General features: G+C 42.0%; 2 protein-coding genes across 2 annotated transcripts in view; both read left to right on the top strand.

The window, feature by feature from the left end:
* LOC309550018 (uncharacterized protein) overlaps window positions 1-13,208 on the top strand; it is a gene marked incomplete at both ends in the record, with an annotated part of 96,150 nt that extends 82,942 nt beyond the window's left edge. Inside the window, 4 exon segments of the mRNA XM_082250490.1 lie at window positions 8,388-8,615; window positions 9,071-9,206; window positions 11,856-13,149; window positions 13,151-13,208. Coding sequence (XP_082106616.1) covers window positions 8,388-8,615; window positions 9,071-9,206; window positions 11,856-13,149; window positions 13,151-13,208 — 1,716 coding nt within the window.
* The window catches only part of LOC309550292 (uncharacterized protein), a 979,642-nt gene that overhangs the window by 488,323 nt on the left and 474,182 nt on the right, over window positions 1-17,137 (top strand).

Genomic DNA, 17,137 nt, shown 5'->3' with positions numbered 1-17,137 from the left:
TACTGAGATTGTACTAGATATCCCCTCCTCTAGATCATTTATGAATAAATTAAACAGGATTGGTCCCAGGACAGAACCCTGGGGGACCCCACTTTCCACACCCGCCCAATCCGAGTACTCCCCATTAATCACCACCCTCTGTACTCTCCCCTGGAGCCAGTTCTCTATCCAGGTACTCACCTTATGGTCCATACCTACCTTCCTTAGTTTGTACAGTAAGCGTTTGTGGGGAACGGTGTCAAAGGCCTTTGCAAAGTCCAGATACACCACATCCACAGGCTTACCTTTATCTAGGTGGCAGCTCACTTCATCATAGAAGGTTAATAGATTGGTTTGGCACGAACGATTTTTCATGAATCCATGCTGATTACTACTTATAATACCGTTTTCATTACTAAAGTCTTGTATGTGGTCCCTTAACATCCCCTCCAAAATTTTGCAGACTACTGATGTTAGGCTGACCGGCCTATAGTTACCCGGGATATATCTCGCCCCTTTTTAAATATTGGTACCACGTTGGCTTTTTTCCAATCAGCTGGCACCATACCCGTCTGTAAACTATCCTTAAAGATCAAGAATAATGGTCTGGCAATCACCTGGCTGAGCTCATTAAGAACCCTCGGGTGCAAGCCATCCGGTCCCGGGGATTTATTTATGTTAAGTTTCTCTAGTTTAGCTCTAAGTCTATCCTCTGTTAGCCATGGCGGCACTTCCTGAGGTGTATTATTTAGTTCGGCCTTACAAGCAAGGTTCGTGTAGCCCCCCGATTCCTTTGTGAAGACTGAAGAAAAGAAATTATTTAACACTTCCGCCTTTTCTCTGTCCTCTGTGGCCATTTTTCCTTTATCATCTTTTATGGGGCCAATGTGCTCTGGCCTCGCTTTCCTACTGTTTATATACTTAAAGAACTTCTTGGGGTTCTTTTTACTCTCCTCCGCTATATATCTCTCGTGTTCTATTTTAGCCGCCCTGATTTCATCTTTACATTTCTTATTACACTCTTTGTAGTGCTTAAATGCTGCCAATGACCCCTCAGTCTTGTATTTTTTGAAGGCCTTTTCTTTAGCTCTAATATACATTTTTATGTTGGAGTTTACCAACTCCAACATAAAATAATAAAAAGTTTTTTAGCATTAAAAGGGGAGGGGGCGGGAACCTGACACAGGAGAAGAAAGCAGGGAGGGGAGGGGGGAGGAGGACAGAGGGAGGCAATGAGGAAAGTGTAGGGCTGAGGATGATGGAGACACGATGTCAGGGCTCAGCAGCCATGATATACTGTGGTCAGCAAACAGGGGGGAGGGCAAAAACTGGCAGGTGATACGGGGGGCCAAATTACACAGTACACTTTATACTGTATTTTGTATTGCCGTAATCATTTTTTTTCTAAAGATTTTATCGTATATAGAACAGTTGTACAGATATCGAAAATTTAGATACGTAGGAGTTACAGTTTAGTCATGCATATAATAAAAACAATCCAATATGCTAGTAAAAGAGCTTGACCAGTATAGAAAGTATCAACTGTATTAAAAATACCAACCGGGCAACCATGATCAAGGCTTATGTACCACATTGGTAATAGAACAAAGTTGGTTCGGCAAGGATAACCAGTCTCACTCTGTCAGGTCAGATGGATAGTGGGGTACAAAGCAGGAGTAGTTGCAACTCCACAAAGGGAATTTGCCTTTATAGATGGAAGGATCCGAGTGAAGAAGGTAAAAGAGGGGAAAAAAGAAGATCGAAACGAGAGAGTGAAGCAGAAAGAGAGAAAGAAAAAAAAAAGGGGGGGTAGGGTTGGTTAAGGGAAGGATGGGAGAAGGGGGGGGGAGGGAAGAGGAACCCTTGAAATACATGTTTGGTCTCGGGGATCCCCTGATAAAAATCTACAACTCATGACACATTAGTGTGACAGTCGGTGGGAAGAATGCTCCTTACTCTTGTCCTCATTGGGAATAATTACCCCCTTACAGATATAGCTAAAAGGAACAATGGTGTCATTGGGAACTTATCTGAGAGGCAGAAATTGCCCATTGCTCAAGGAACCCCTAGCAACCTCAGGAGGAACCCTGGTTGAGAAACCCTGATCTAGATTGATAAGATAGAAGTTTTATTGTAAGGCAAGATGAGATAAGATAGATCAGCCTTTCTTAACCTTTTCAACATAGAGGAACCCTTGAAATAAATTTCGGGTCTCGGGAAACCCCTGCTAAAAATCAAAAATCTACAACTCATGACACATTAGTGTGACAGTCGGTGGGAAGAATGCTCCTTCCTTTTGTCATCATTGGGAAGAATTATCCCCTTACAGATAGCTAAAAGGAACAATGGGAACTTATCTGAGAGGCAGAAATTGCCCATTTCTCAAGGAACCCCTAGCAACCACAGGAGGAACCCTAGTTGAGAAACCCTGGTCTAGAATATGGCAAGTTTGGTGATCGAGCTGGGTGCTTTGTCTTCATGGGTCTAACGTAATCAAGGCAGGAGAATTGTAACGTCAAAGGTTAGGTCCGGGTTAGGGGGCACAGTAAAGTTTCGCCCCTGATCAAGAAGGATTTTTATCAGTAACCTACAATTGCCTTGTATGACGGGGACTCTTTGTATCTTAACCAGTAATACTAAGTTTTAGTGAATTTGGACAGTCTTTCCAAGGAAATACATGTCAGTTCCTCCATCTCCTCTATATGATTAATTCTATGAAACCATTCTCTCACTGAAGGGGGGGTTGCAGAGCACCCGTAATCATTTTTATATGAATAAATGGTTGTGGAACGAATCATCTGAGTTTCCATTATTTCTTATGCGGAAATTTGCTTAGATATAAGAGCACTTTGGATTACAAGCATGCTTCCGGAACAAATTATGCTCGCAAACCAAGGTATTACTGTACCTGTGGCAAAAAAATTACATTTTCAAAAGACTCACTATGCCTTTCAACAAATATCTTGCAGTGTTTGCTTTCCAAAATGGGGTCATTTTGTTGGTGTTTCCACTGTCCTGGTGCTGCAGGGCCTTAAAAAATGTGATGGGTAGTCAGGAAATTAGATGTTTAAATTATGCCCCTGGAACGCCTGAAGGTGCTCCTCTAATTTTTGGCCCCTCTATGCATCTAGGATGTAAAAAAGTCTCACACAAGTGGTATCATTCACCATACTCAGGAGGCATAACAGAATATATTTTGTGGTGTAATTGTAACATGCTTTGTGTGAAAGAAAAATAATTTTATTTAATTTCTTCATTTTCCAAAAAAAAAAACGCGACAAAAAAATTACAACTTAAAAAAACGTTACCATGCCTCTTACTAAAAATTTTGGACGGTCTACTTTCCTAAAAAGGGTAATTATGGGGGTATTTGCACTGTCCTGGCATTTTAGAAACCATGAAATGAGATAGGCAGTAAGTACATCAGGACTGATTAATTTTCAAATATACCTAAGTTTATAGGCTCTATAACTTTTTCACAGACTAAAAAATATATACTGATTTGGGTTATTTTTCCAAAAAAAAAAAAAAGTAGTAGCAGAATAAATGTTGTCCTACATTTTATAAAGAATGATTGATTATTTGCAAAATATATATATATATATATATATTTTTTTTTAATGATTGGTATGTTTTCCTTTTTATATAGCAAAAAAAACAAAAAAAAAACAGTGGTGAGTAAATACCATCAAAATAAATCTATCTGTCTCAAAAAAATATAACATTTTTCATTTAGGTACATTATTGCATTCTTGAGTAATTGCCATTCAAAATGTGACAGTGCTAAAAGCTGGAAATGGGCCTGGGCAGGAAGGGGACGAAAGTGTCTGGTGTTGAAGTGGTTAAACTGTTTTATTTTTTTCCATATGTTGGCAATCTCACTTCTATCGAGGAGATGCAAACCCGGGAAGTCCATATGTTGGCAATCTCACTTCTATCGAGGAGATGCAAACCCGGGAAGTCTCTATGGTATTTACAGACAGGAAGGTAATGAGAGAAAATGAAGTCCCATTGTCGATATCAGTGAAAGGTTAAATAGGACTCATTGATGGTACCAGTGGGATATATAGAAGTCCCATCGCTAGTGCCAGTGGGATAAAATAAGTCCCATTGCTGATTAGACATAAGCAGAACAAAAACATTTGTTTTGTTTTGATTCGTTATTTACAATAATTTGTTTTCGGAATTAGTTTTGTTTATTCCAATTTGAACCGATTCTAATTCCATTTGAATTCTAATCAATTTCCATTTGCATTGCCTTTGAATCAAGATCCAATCAAAATCAAATTTATTCTATTCAGAATTCGAATTTTGGAAGATGGGTATATTCTTTCTATTCTATTGTTGTTTTTTTATATTTTATTATTCTTTTATTTTCTGTTCTAGTCTTTTCTATTATATTAAAAGTTAGAGAAAACGGTAATATTGTTATTTTTTTCTATTGTTTATTCTATTTATTTCTATTCTTTTCTATTCTAATATTTTACTGCCTATTCTATTGTTTTCTATTTTATTCTATTCTTTTCTATTCTATTAAAATGTATTCTATTTGAAATCTGATTTCAGAAGATGGTTGTATTCCTTTTATTTTATTCTAGTCTATTCCTTTATTTTCTATTTTATTCTGTTCTTTTATTTTCAATTCTATTTTGTTTTGTTTTACTCTATTCTTTTAGTTTCGATTCTATCCCTTTCTTTCTCTTCTATTTTATTCTGTTCTTTTATTTTCAATTCTATTTTGTTATGTTTTACTCTATTCTTTTATTTTCTATTCTTTCTCTTCTTCTATTTTATTCTGATTTTTAATTTTCAATTCTGTTTTGTTATGCTTTACTCTTTTCTTTTATTTTCAATTACCATATGCCCCTTTCTTTCTCTTCTTATATTTTATTATGTTATTTTATTTTCAATTCTATTTTGTTATGTTTTACTCTATTCTTTTATTTTCAATTCTATCCCTTTTTTTCTCTTCTATTTTTTTTTCTATTTTCTGTTCTGTTTTACTCTATTGTATTCTTTTATTTTCTATTCTGTTCTTTTCTATGCTATTCCTTTTTATTTATTTTTTTTCTATTTTATTCTCTTCAAAAATTAGAATTTTATTTGATTGGAAAACTATTCAAATTTGATTAAAAATTCTTTGAATTTGAGTTTTGTCGAAAACTTTGATGCATTATTTCGGATTTGTTTAAATTCGATAACTATTGTAATTCGGATACACACAAATTTCCGAATAACGAAAAATGTATCCAAATTTCAATTCCCGAACAAAACAAACCACACATGTCTATTGCTGATGTCAATAGGATAAAACAAGTCTCATTGCTGGTGTCCATGGATAAAATAAGTCCTATTATTGGTGTCAGTGAGGTAACATAAGCCCCGTTGTTGGTGTCGGTGAAAACAAAATGTAACCCCAGCCAAGCATTGGTGATCAGTGGTGGTACTTACGTGATCACACACTCTCTGCTGATGTCGGAGTTATACTTTCACTGTCAAAAAGGAGATCACTGCTCCCAACATCCTGGTACAATTGCAGTGCCTGGTGATGGAACCCAGAGTGTTCCTCACTGCTACTCTGCACAGTGTCCTGGAACCTGCAGAGTGAGGACACAATGGGGTTAATTTACTAAAACTGGGGAGTGCAAAATCTGGTGCAGCTGTGCATGGTAGCCAATCAGCTTCTAACTTCAACTTGTTCAATTAGGCATTGACCAACAAAAAAAAAACTGGAAGCTGATTGGTTTCTATGTAGAGTTGCACCAGACTTTGCAATCAGCTTCCACTTATTTTATTTGTCAAATCCTAATTAATCAAGTTGAAGTTAGAAGCTGATTGGCTACCATGCACTAGATTTTGCACTTTCCAGTTCTAGCAAATCAACCCCAATGGGACAGTAGCCAAAATCTATTGTCCCATCATTGGTGTCAGTGGGATAAAAAAAAGCCCCATCGTTGGTGTCAGTGAAATGCGATGAGCCCCATTGTTGGTGACAGTACAACCAACGTGTAACCTCATCCCAGCATTGGTGGTCAGTGGTGGTACTTACCTGATCAAACACTCCACTCTGCACACAGTCCTGGAACCTGCGAGACATGAGCTGGGACAGAAGCCAAGATCCCAGGACTGTTCTGTAGTATCTGGAACACTTGGCAGCAATGACAAGACTGTGTTCACACTATGAGACATTTCTTGGGGCTGCAGTTCCTCTGAGGTAAGCTCCACAAGGTGGTGAACTCACTTATATTGAGACAGGAAGTCTTTATGGAAGACAGGAAGTGATGTCAGGTACAGACAGGAAGTGATGTCAGGTACAGACAGGAAGTGATGTCAGGTATAAATATGGAGTTCTGGGTGAGAGGTGAGTCGGGAGGAAGTAGAGATGAGACATTACTGGAAGTGGCAGAAGAGGAGGTAATAAGATCTTATTTTCTATTTACACCCAGTACCCCCCCCCCCCCCGTCATGTCCGTCCTCTTCCTCCATAGTCACTGTGACGTCTTTTATCTCCAGCAGATGATGATACACACATATATAGTGTGGAAACCTAGATTAACCCCTTCACAGTCAGAACATTCCCCCACTTCCGGGACCAAAACATTTCTTTCATTTTGGAGATGTCCCCTTTTCCACCAATGATCTTCTCACCTCATTAGTCTATAGTAGTCTTTTTCAACTAGGGTTTTTAGGCACACTGGGGGTGACTTTGGGTTTCTTCAGGGGTGCCTTGGCAACATTATTATTATACAGGATTTATATAGCGCCAACAGTTTGCGCAGCGCTTTACAATATGATGGAAGACAATACAGTTACTATACAATTCAATACAGGAGAAATTAGAGGGCCTTGCTTGTTTTAATAAAAAAAAAGGAATTGGCAGCACTCCAGGTTGAGTCAAAATCCAGGTTTATTGACTGGACATCCAAATATGACAATCGTGACAAGGTAGACGCGTTTCACACACTGACTGTGTGCTTAATCATTACCAAATCATTGGTAATGATTAAGCACACAGTCAGTGTGTGAAACGCGTCTACCTTGTCACGATTGTCATATTTGGATGTCCAGTCAATAAACCTGGATTTTGACTCAACCTGGAGTGCTGCCAATTCCTTTTTTTTTATCAAGTTTTCACGGAGGCGAGCCGGGGCATGCACCTGTGTGAGTCATCAGGCAATTACACCACCTCGAGCAGTGACTCCTTGTCTGTTCAATTGCTTGTTTTAAAGCTTGCAATCTAAAATGCCTAAAAACTACCCAAAAAGGGGTATTCAAGCTAGCTGGTGGAGCAAGTCTGCCTTTTAGTTAGACAAAGCAACAGGTTTTCATTATGCAACGTTACAACCTTCTAGACACCAGCGTCCTGACAACCACTGACATCATTGGTTGATAAGAAGGATGTTGGGCAACTGCACAGTGTCCTTGTTTGCCCCTCCCCCTACCCTCTCCATCAGCACCAGGTCACATTAGCTGAGTGAGGGAGAAAAACTGAGGAAAAAGAGTAGCATTGGAAAATAAGTCAGTACCAAAGGTCTATTTTCTTTGGAAGAATACATTACCTCTATTATTGGGTGTCCTACATGTGTGGATGTTGCTGCATTTTGTAAAACTGTTTATTTTTTTACGTTTTAGGATGAGGTGCCCCAAGATTATGCAGGATTTTAAAGGGTGCTGTGACCTCTTTCCGATGCTCTTAGAATGTGGGCAGATCCTTGGCATTCTCACATGCACAACAGGACTGTTGGACCTGCATTGCATGGAATGATGTCCGAATGGCTACGGAGTTGGGAGGGGGGGAGGGGCACTGTGTAGGTAAATTAAACCTCAGCCTGAAGTGGGGCCTTAATAAAATGGAGACCTGACCAGAGATGTGAGGAGGATTCTGGGAATATCATTTGATCTTACTGTCTGTGTTCAAATCTAGAGTTTTCTTCCTGTGACTTCTGGTGATCATATGACCATCACATTGCATCCACCTCCCTCCCTGACAGAATAAGAAAATCAAAACAAGATTCTAGTCACCAGCAAGATCGAATGAACTGAAGTAAACCGGGATCTCTACAAGGACGTCGTGATGGAGAATCAGCCGCCCCTCACATCACCGGGTAAGAGGAGACTTTATTGTAAAGGAGAGAGCAGTACAGAGGATCCACCTAGATCCCCCATCATCTGATAAACACATAGAAACAATGTATTCAGTCTGTGTGTGTGTTTCCTACAGATGGATCCAGTAATGGGAACCCACCAGAGAGATGTCCCCGTCCTCTGTATTCCCGGGATTCCACACAGGAAGGTCATGGCATTCCTCATCATCATCAGGTAGATAATTGACAATCAATGATTGTATCATTAGGATCTGCACATTATATGCATTGTTACAATTGGTGTCATTTGTATTACACGTTCAGAGTGGAAACCTGAGTAATTCAAAAGTTGAGGTTAAAAAAGAGATAAAAGAGGAGGATGATGAGGATTGGGTGATGGAGCAGTCCGAGTCTCTAAAAGGACACAAAGATCTGTACCAAGAAAACATGGTGGAGTCATTAAGCTACAGAAACCCACCAGAGAGTTGTCCCCGTCCTCTATATTCCCAGGATTCCACACAGGAAGATCACACCATCCCTCACCATCATCAGGTAGATAATTGACAATTAATAGTAGTTCTGATTTATACACAGCATGTTTGTTACAATGAATGTTTATTATATTTTCAGAGTGGAAACCTTGGGGATTATAATATTGTTGTTAAAGAAGAGTATAAAGTGGAGGATGAGGAGTATGGAGTGATGATGCAGCTTTCTGAAGGACACAAGGATCTCTACAAGAACATTATGATGGAGTCTCCTAATAACAGAAACCGACGAGAGAAATGTCCACGTCCTATCTATCCCCGGGATGCCACACAGGAAGGTCACACCATCCCTCAGCATAATCAGGTAGCTGGAGTTTAGGGTCTGGAACATAAACTGATTGAACACTCTGACATTTGGAGATGATGTGTGGACTCTACCAGATGATATTTTCTATGTGATCTCACATCATAAATACTTCTATGTTACAAATGTTATTTTCTGCCATTCTGTTGGTTTAGGGTGAAGATCTGATGAACATGAAAGTTGAGGGTGAAGTAGAAGAGACGTATGTGAGGGATGATCAGCAATATACGGAGGAGGCTGGAATGATGAGGACATTCAAAGAAGAGGACACTGCTACAGAGATCAGCACAGGTGAGCCATAATGTATTCTTCTGTTATCTCTGCTCTGTTACTGCTGCACACTGATTGGTCCAGAGTAGGCTGGGAGATGAGTGATATCTGCCAAAAATAATAATACCTGATCTTCTTTTCTCTTTTCTGAGATAAACCCCCTTTTATTTGTTGCTAACAATTCACTGTATGTATTCAGACATGTATAGTGTTACCCCCCAAAGGGGGGGATGCTGGTAAAGACGTGTTTTCTGTCCTCTGCCACCAAATTTCACAGGCCTAAGCAGTACTAACACACCAGGCTAATAGATAAATAATAAACGCAAAAAAATCCTTAACACTCTATACCCCAGTTATTTTGAGTAAGACAAAAAAAAAAAGTCAATTACTCTTGCACAATTTACCACACTGGGTAGATAATTCTCATAGGGAAAAACAAAGAGCAGTATACATGGGGTGTAGTAGCCCCAAATCAGCATAAACAGTAGCAATACTACCCTGAGTATCAGGCAGGCAATGAGTGAGTTCCATTTAACAAGGACACAGGACTACATTGCCCACGAGTCCTAATGGTGCCTGTGCTAGGCCTAGACTGGTTAGGAAATTTAATCATAATAAAACAGCATAAAAAACACAAAAAGGGTTTTGAAACTGAGCAAGAGGGGCAGTCTAAGATACATTTTTGCCGGCTAACGTCGGGGCCCTGTAGATAACTGTTTGAGCACTAATAATGGTGGATATATCCTGCAGGCAGTAGATGTAATATTGCTCTCCTTTCATTATGCAATGCAAACACTCATTCATCAGTGGGGTGCTTGGTGAACTGTATTAAAACTGCCCCCTGGGATGGCAGTATATGAGCTGAAGTCAAGAAATGGAGGCGTCAACATTAAGGATCTGATTATAAGGAAGAGTAATTGATGTTCTGCTCTCAGTGGCAAGGCTTTTTTTCAACAGGAACGCGGTTCCGGCACCTCCAGCGCTGAATGTAGGCAAAGGGTGCTGGGGTGTAATGGGAGGGTCTACTGATGCTGGCTGCTGGGGTATCTACTGTTGCTGGTGGGGGATCTTTTGTTACCGGGGGGGGGGGCTGTTAATTGTTGTTGGAAGGGATCTACTGTTTAGGGAGGGGTCTACTGTTTGTTGGCTGCTGCAGAATCTATCAATGCTGGCTACTGTGAGATATGTTGTTGCTGGCAGTGGGGGGTCTATTTTATTACTTTTCTTGTTAGAATTACCAAATTCCATACAAATTACTTAGCACTACAAAATTATACTTGGCTCTATATTATTTTAAAAGAATCTGTACTGGAAGCTGCATAGGGGGTTGAACCAAGGGTTGGAGCTCAGAGGTGGGTAGATGCGGAAACAAGGGTCAGTGCTTGGAGGTGGGTAGGGGGTGGAGACACAAAGTGACTTAGAAAGGGGGAAGTTCCTGCACCTGTTCTTTGAGAAAAAAGCACTGCTTAGTGGTATGTCAGGTGTTAAGTGTTGGTGGGTCAGCAGCCCGCTCACCAACTACATAAGAGACGATGAAATCATGGGGTGGAAGGTGGCTCCCCTCGTGAACAGGTTCCCGAGGTCGTGACAAGCAACAGTTCAACTGGTCTGGAGGATATGCAGGTCTTTTGGCTAAGGATGAGACTGCATATCCGATGAAGGTAGCAATCTCACAGTTGCCACCTTGGTCTGTGGACTGCACAAGTAGCGCTCCCGACCCCAGCAGCTTAGGCTTACTCCTCGGGCGGTTCACTCCAACAGGTCCAGTTTGCCAAGAGAGCAGGCTTTTCCCGGACAAAGAATCTAAAGCTCTTCTAGCTCTTCCTGCCACACACAGGACATGAGAGTTTGTAGCTCATCAACATGTCTCAAACTACATCTCCCAAGGTTCCAGGCTTTCTATTTTAGTCTTTAAGCTTGGAATGATTTAACTCTCCCCCTGCTGGCTGGAGGATAAAAAAGCAACAGCACAACAACTTCCAGGAGACAGCTGCATTTTGGAACAAAGTCTTGAACTTGACTGCTGCAGTCCTGTACCTGGCTACACATGATTTCTATAGAGTCTGGAGTCAGCTGGCAGTTTTAGGCACAGTATTATAAATATATAACACAAACTGGGCCTTTCATATGTTGCTTCCTCCTCTTTTTAGCAGTCTTATAGCTAAATATTTAACATAAGACTATTTTAACAGTTTTTCCAGGATGAAAGATAAGGAATGTGTATGGGTTTGAGGTTTGGCCAGAATTATTTCTGGCATATTTCCAACATCCTAACAACCATTAATTCATTACTGCCCAAGACTTAGGGTCTAGTATGGTTTTTAATGGGACCCCAAGCAAAAAAAAGAATAGTGTGTGGGGTTAGATATAGATTCTCTATTCTGTTTATTCTTTATTCTCTATTCTGTTTAATTTATTAAGGCTATTGTGGGGTCAGATATGCCTTGACCCATTGTCTAGGTTTCTGGTTGTGTGAAAATTGGTTTCTTCTCTTCTGACAAGGTTGTGTAAATGTGGAAGTGATCTGGAAGGAGGACCAAAGGCCCTGAAGGGGGAAAGGGTCCCGATTGGATGGAACATCCACAGAGAACATCTGCTCAATAAAATCTACTTGATCCAGGTGAAATCCCATCTCATATCTATTGATTATGTTTTTATATTTTTTTCCAGGACACGCCATCAAGAAACCCTCAAGGGATTGGCTCATTTTATCTCCAGGTTGTAAAATGGAAGTCGAGGACATTACAAGAGATTGTGCAGGAGAAAAGACAATGAGCTCAGCTATAAATGGTGGAGTTTACAATGTGGATAGACCTTGGAATGCCTTTGGTACTGAGCAACCTCGTACTGTGAGGGATGGTGCCGGAATTCAAGGGGAGGAGAAATTTTCCTGTCCTGAATGTGGGGAAAATTTTAGCTCAGAATCAAATCTTACTGTACATCAGAGATCTCACATGGGTGGGAAGGTACATTCCTGTTTGGAGTGTGGGAAACTTTTTTCACAGAAATCAGACCTTGTTAGACATCATAGATCTCACACAGGCGAGAAGCCATATTCCTGTCCAGAGTGTGGGAAATGTTTTACAGAGATGTCTAGTCTTTACAGACATCAGATGCTTCATACAGGTGAGAAGCCGTATTCCTGTCCTGAGTGTGGGAAATGTTATGCACAGAAATCAGACCTGGTTAAACATAAGAGATCACACACAGGCGAGAAGCCATACTCTTGTCCTGAGTGTGGAAAGTGTTTTTCAGAGAAGTCCACTGTTTACAAACATCAGAGGATTCACACAGGGGAGACTTATGCCTGTCTTGAGTGCGGGAAATGTTTTTCGCAGAAATCAGATCTTCTAATACATCAGAGATCTCACACAGGTGAGAAGCCGTATTCCTGCCCTGAGTGCGGCAAATGTTTTGCAGAGAAGTCCAGTCTTTACAGGCATCAGAGGCTGCACACTGGGCAGAAGCCGTATTCCTGTCCTGAGTGCGGGAAATGTTTTTCACTGAATTCAAACCTTATCACACATCAAAGATCTCACACAGGGGAGAAGCCGTATTCCTGTCCGGAGTGCGAAAAATGTTTTTCAAAAAAATCTAACCTTTTTAGACATCAGAGATCTCACACAGGGGCAAAGCCTTATTCCTGCTCTGAGTGCGAAAAATGTTTTAGACAAAAATCAGACTTGGTTATACATCAGAGGTTTCACACTGGCGAGAAGCCGTATTCCTGCCCTGAGTGTGGGAAATGTTATTCACAGAAATCAGACCTAGTTAAACATCAGAGATCTCACACAGGCGAGAGGCCGTACTCTTGTCCTGAGTGTGGGAAATGTTTTTCAGAGATTTCCAGTCTTTCCAAACATCAGAGGATTCACACAGGGGAGAAGTATTCCTGCTCTGAGTGCGGGAAATGTTATTCACGGAAATCAGTTCTTGTTCGACATCAAAGATCTCACACTGCAGAAACCATACTCCTGCCCTGAATGTGGAAATTACAGACGTCCAGTGGATGTGTACATCTGATGTGCCACAGAAGGGAAAAGCTGCTTGCCTTCCTGAGTGTAGGAAATATTAACCACATCCACGAAAATTAGAACTTGGCACACATAAGGTATCCTGGACTGGGCAGAAGCTTTATTCCTGCACTGAGTGCGGAAAATGTTCTATATGGAACTCAGACTTTGCTATACATCAAGGCATTAGGCCATATTTTATTCCTACATGTACAAAATGATTTTCCTGACAACTTCAGGGTATCAAACATGGGTTGACTCTGCTCAACCCCTCGAGGACAATAAATACATTTCTACCCATCCTATTAGGAGTGCTCACTTTTTTTATCCTCTTGTGGGGAGACCGAAGTTTATATGCCTTTTTGTAGGCATTAACTACCAGTTCAGATTTTACTTTGCTTGTTTGGAGGTTCAACAGCTGGCCTAACTAAATTGGTGTTTTTTTTTAAGCCAAGCATTACTGCTGGTCTGGTGCTAAATGTGACTGCTCCCCTTCAGGCTCCATGAATCACCCCCGTTCAATTGTTAGCCAGTTGACAGTATAATGTAAACAAGGGGGTGTGGGTTTTGGAAAAAAACATTGTCATGCGTACCCCACCCCCCATAGTTTTGCCATACCTTTCAGGTCTGCCATACCTTTCAGGTCCCCCATATAGTAATACCGGATCCTTGAAGTCTTGTATAGACCTTAACAACTTGCCTACCGTGCACCTTCACCCCCTTCATGCCCAGGCCAGGCCAATTTTCAGCTTTCAGTGCTATCGCACTTTGAATGACAATTGCACGGTCACGCAGCACTGTACCCATATGAAATTTTTATCATTTGAGACAGATAGAGCTTTCTTTTAGTGGTATTTAATCACCACTGGGTTTTTATTTTATTGCTAAACAAACAAAAAAGGTTTTACATTTTTGAAGAAAAAAAACTTTTTCTTTGTTTATACAGTTTTGCAAATAATTAATTTTTCTTCTTCATTGATGTGCACTGATGAGGTTGTACTGATGGGCACTGCTAAAGGCTGCACTAACAGACACTGATGAGGCTGCACTGATGGGCACTGATGAGATTGTACTGATGGGCACTGCTAAAGGCTGCACTGATGAGGCTGCACTAATGGGCACTGATGAGGCTGCACTAATAGACACTGATGAGGCTGCACTTATGGGCACTGATGAGGTTGTACTGATGGGCACTGATGAGACTGCACTAATAGAACTGATGAGGCTGCACTAATGGGCACTGATGAGGTTGTACTGATGGGCACTGATGAGGCTGTACTAATGGGCACTAATGAGGTTGTACTGATGGACACTGATGAGCCTACACTAATGGACACTAATGAGGCTGCACTGATGGCACTGAAAGGCAGCATTGACGGGCAGTGATATGCTGCACTGATGGACACTGATTGGCATTGATGGGGCTGCACTGATAATGAGTGCCCTGATTATCAGTGTAAATGTGTGCTGTCACAGGATAGCTGGTTATTGGCATTCCTTTCCTCACGCAGTGACAGTGCTGATGAAAGGAAATGCTGAGAACCGGCATTTGTTTACATTGGACACAGCTGATCACTTGGAAATGGCTGTTGGGGTTGGTCCTTTACCTTGATCTCTAATTAGGTGGCACTAGGGGGCAGGGTTATGGGAGGACATAAATAGACACCCTCCTGGACAACCGTGCTGTAGCCATTTTGGCAAGTGGCTAAATGGGATCTGTGCAAAAAAAAAAAAAAAAGCATGGGGTTTAAATTTGAATTTAAAAGGGCACCCATAGCAAAAAAAAAGGGGGGGGGGGTCCCTCATAGAAATACCTGTATTGTTTACATTCACAGAGCTCTGTCCTGTCATCCTCTTCGCCGATCAGCGGGTGCTGGCGGTCAATCATTTGCCGACACCCAATGATCAGCTTGTGCTGTGACTAATCACAAAACAGCCAGTACCCCCTACCTGGAAGTGCTGATTACGTACTAGAGCACCATACTCCTACGTGAGGCAGTCGGCAAGCAGTAAAGGAATGTCCCCCGAGGCCGTGCCCAACCCCCTTGCCTGTTTGCAGAGAAAATGGTCATTATTGATTTTAACATTCAGCTCCCATTTATTTCAATTGGATTTGGCACCTGAACTTTGGTCATGTATGCAAACCCGCCTCAAACGGAGTAAAGGTAGAATTAGCTGATCCCTAGTCATTGGCCTCTAAAGGGGGTCTACTTTACGGCTTATTTTAAGGGTGTTTTTTTTTCTTGTACAAATAATATAATTTTAAGGTGTTTTTAATCAGCTAAGTGCTCGTTTTGACTGCCAGGATGTCCTTATGGAGTATAATCCTCCTTACTGCTTGCTTCCCCATATGTTTTGTCAGACTTGTTACTTGTCTATGTTGTCTTGTGCAGGTGCTCAGCTATTGGAAATGAAGGAGCTCAGTTATGGAGGAGCTCAGGTTTGGGGAATGGAAATCTGTTATAGAAGATGGAGGAGTTCAGCTATGAGGATAGAGCACCTCAGCTATGGGGAATGGAGCAGATCAGCTATGGTGGATGGAGGAGCTCAGCTATGAGGAATGGAGGAGATCTGCTATGAGGGGTGTAGGTGCTCAGTCGTGGGGGATGGCGGAGCTCGGCTATGGGGGATGGCGGAGCTCGGCTATGGGGGATGGCGGAGCTTGGCTATGGGGGATGGAAGAGCTCGGCTATGGGGGGTGGCGGAGCTCGTCTATGAGGGATGGCGGAGATCGGCTATGGGGGATGGAGCAGCTCGGCTATGGGGGATGGCGGAGCTCGGCTATGGGGGATGGCGGAGCTCGGCTATGGGGATGGAGGAGATCGGCTATGAGGGATGGCGGAGATCGGCTATGGGGGGATGGAGCAGCTCGGCTATGGGGGATGGAGCAGCTCGGCTATGGGGGATTGCGGAGCTCGGCTATGGGGGATGGCGGAGCTCGGCTATAGGGGATGGCGGAGCTTGGCTATGGAGGATGGAGGAGATCGGCTATGGAGGATGGAGGAGATCGGCTATGGAGGATGGAGCAGCTCGGCTATGGGGGATGGCGGAGCTCGGCTATGGGGATGGAGGAGCTCGGCTATGGGGATGGAGGAGATCGGCTATGGTGGATGGAGCAGCTCGGCTATGGGGGATGGCGGAGCTCGGCTATGGGGGATGGCGGAGCTCGGCTATGGGGATGGAGGAGATCGGCTATGGAGGATGGAGCAGCTCGGCTATGGAGGATGGAGCAGCTCGGCTATGGGGGATGGCGGGGCTTGGCTATGGGGATGGAGGAGATCGGCTATGGAGGATGGAGCAGCTTGGCTATGGGGGTTAGAGGACCTCCGCTATTATGATTGATGACATAGATTACAGTTATTCACTCTGGAGAAGAGGCAATATGATTACCGTGTAAAAATATATTGAAGGTGACCTTAGTAACTGTAATAAAATGTTCACTATAAGGTCCCTGAAGAGGACACATGGCCATAATTTGAAGTTAGAAAAAAGGAGGTTTAACCTTAGATTGAAAAAAGGTTATTTACTGTTGTTAGCCCTCTCCCAGGAAGTGGTACAGGCTAAGAGTGTTGACACCTTCAAAAAACTTTTAGATGTCTTCCTCAAGAAGCAGAATACACAGGACTATGGGAAGGGTTAGAGAAAAAAATATCATACATACACATAGGCTGGACTGTATGGATCTGTGTTTTTTTTTCAACCTTATGAACTATGTAACTATTCTCTCTGCCTTCTGTGTTCCTACTTGGTCTCTGTACTTACGGGCATTGTGCATCCGCTGCTTTCTGATAGTCTGTAATGGTGAGTCGAACTACCCTGGCTTTGGTTCGGCATGGGTTTGGAGAACTTCAAAGTTCTGATGCCGAACTTAAAATTAATGGGAGCTAAATCTGTCAACTTAAAATTTCCCATTTTCTGAGTTAATAGGTAAGGCGGCGT

This window comes from Pelophylax lessonae (genome assembly GCF_965119305.1).
Source record: "Pelophylax lessonae genome assembly, chromosome: 3".
Classification (NCBI taxonomy): domain Eukaryota; kingdom Metazoa; phylum Chordata; class Amphibia; order Anura; family Ranidae; genus Pelophylax; species Pelophylax lessonae.
This window is presented reverse-complemented; position numbering and strand designations above follow the sequence as displayed.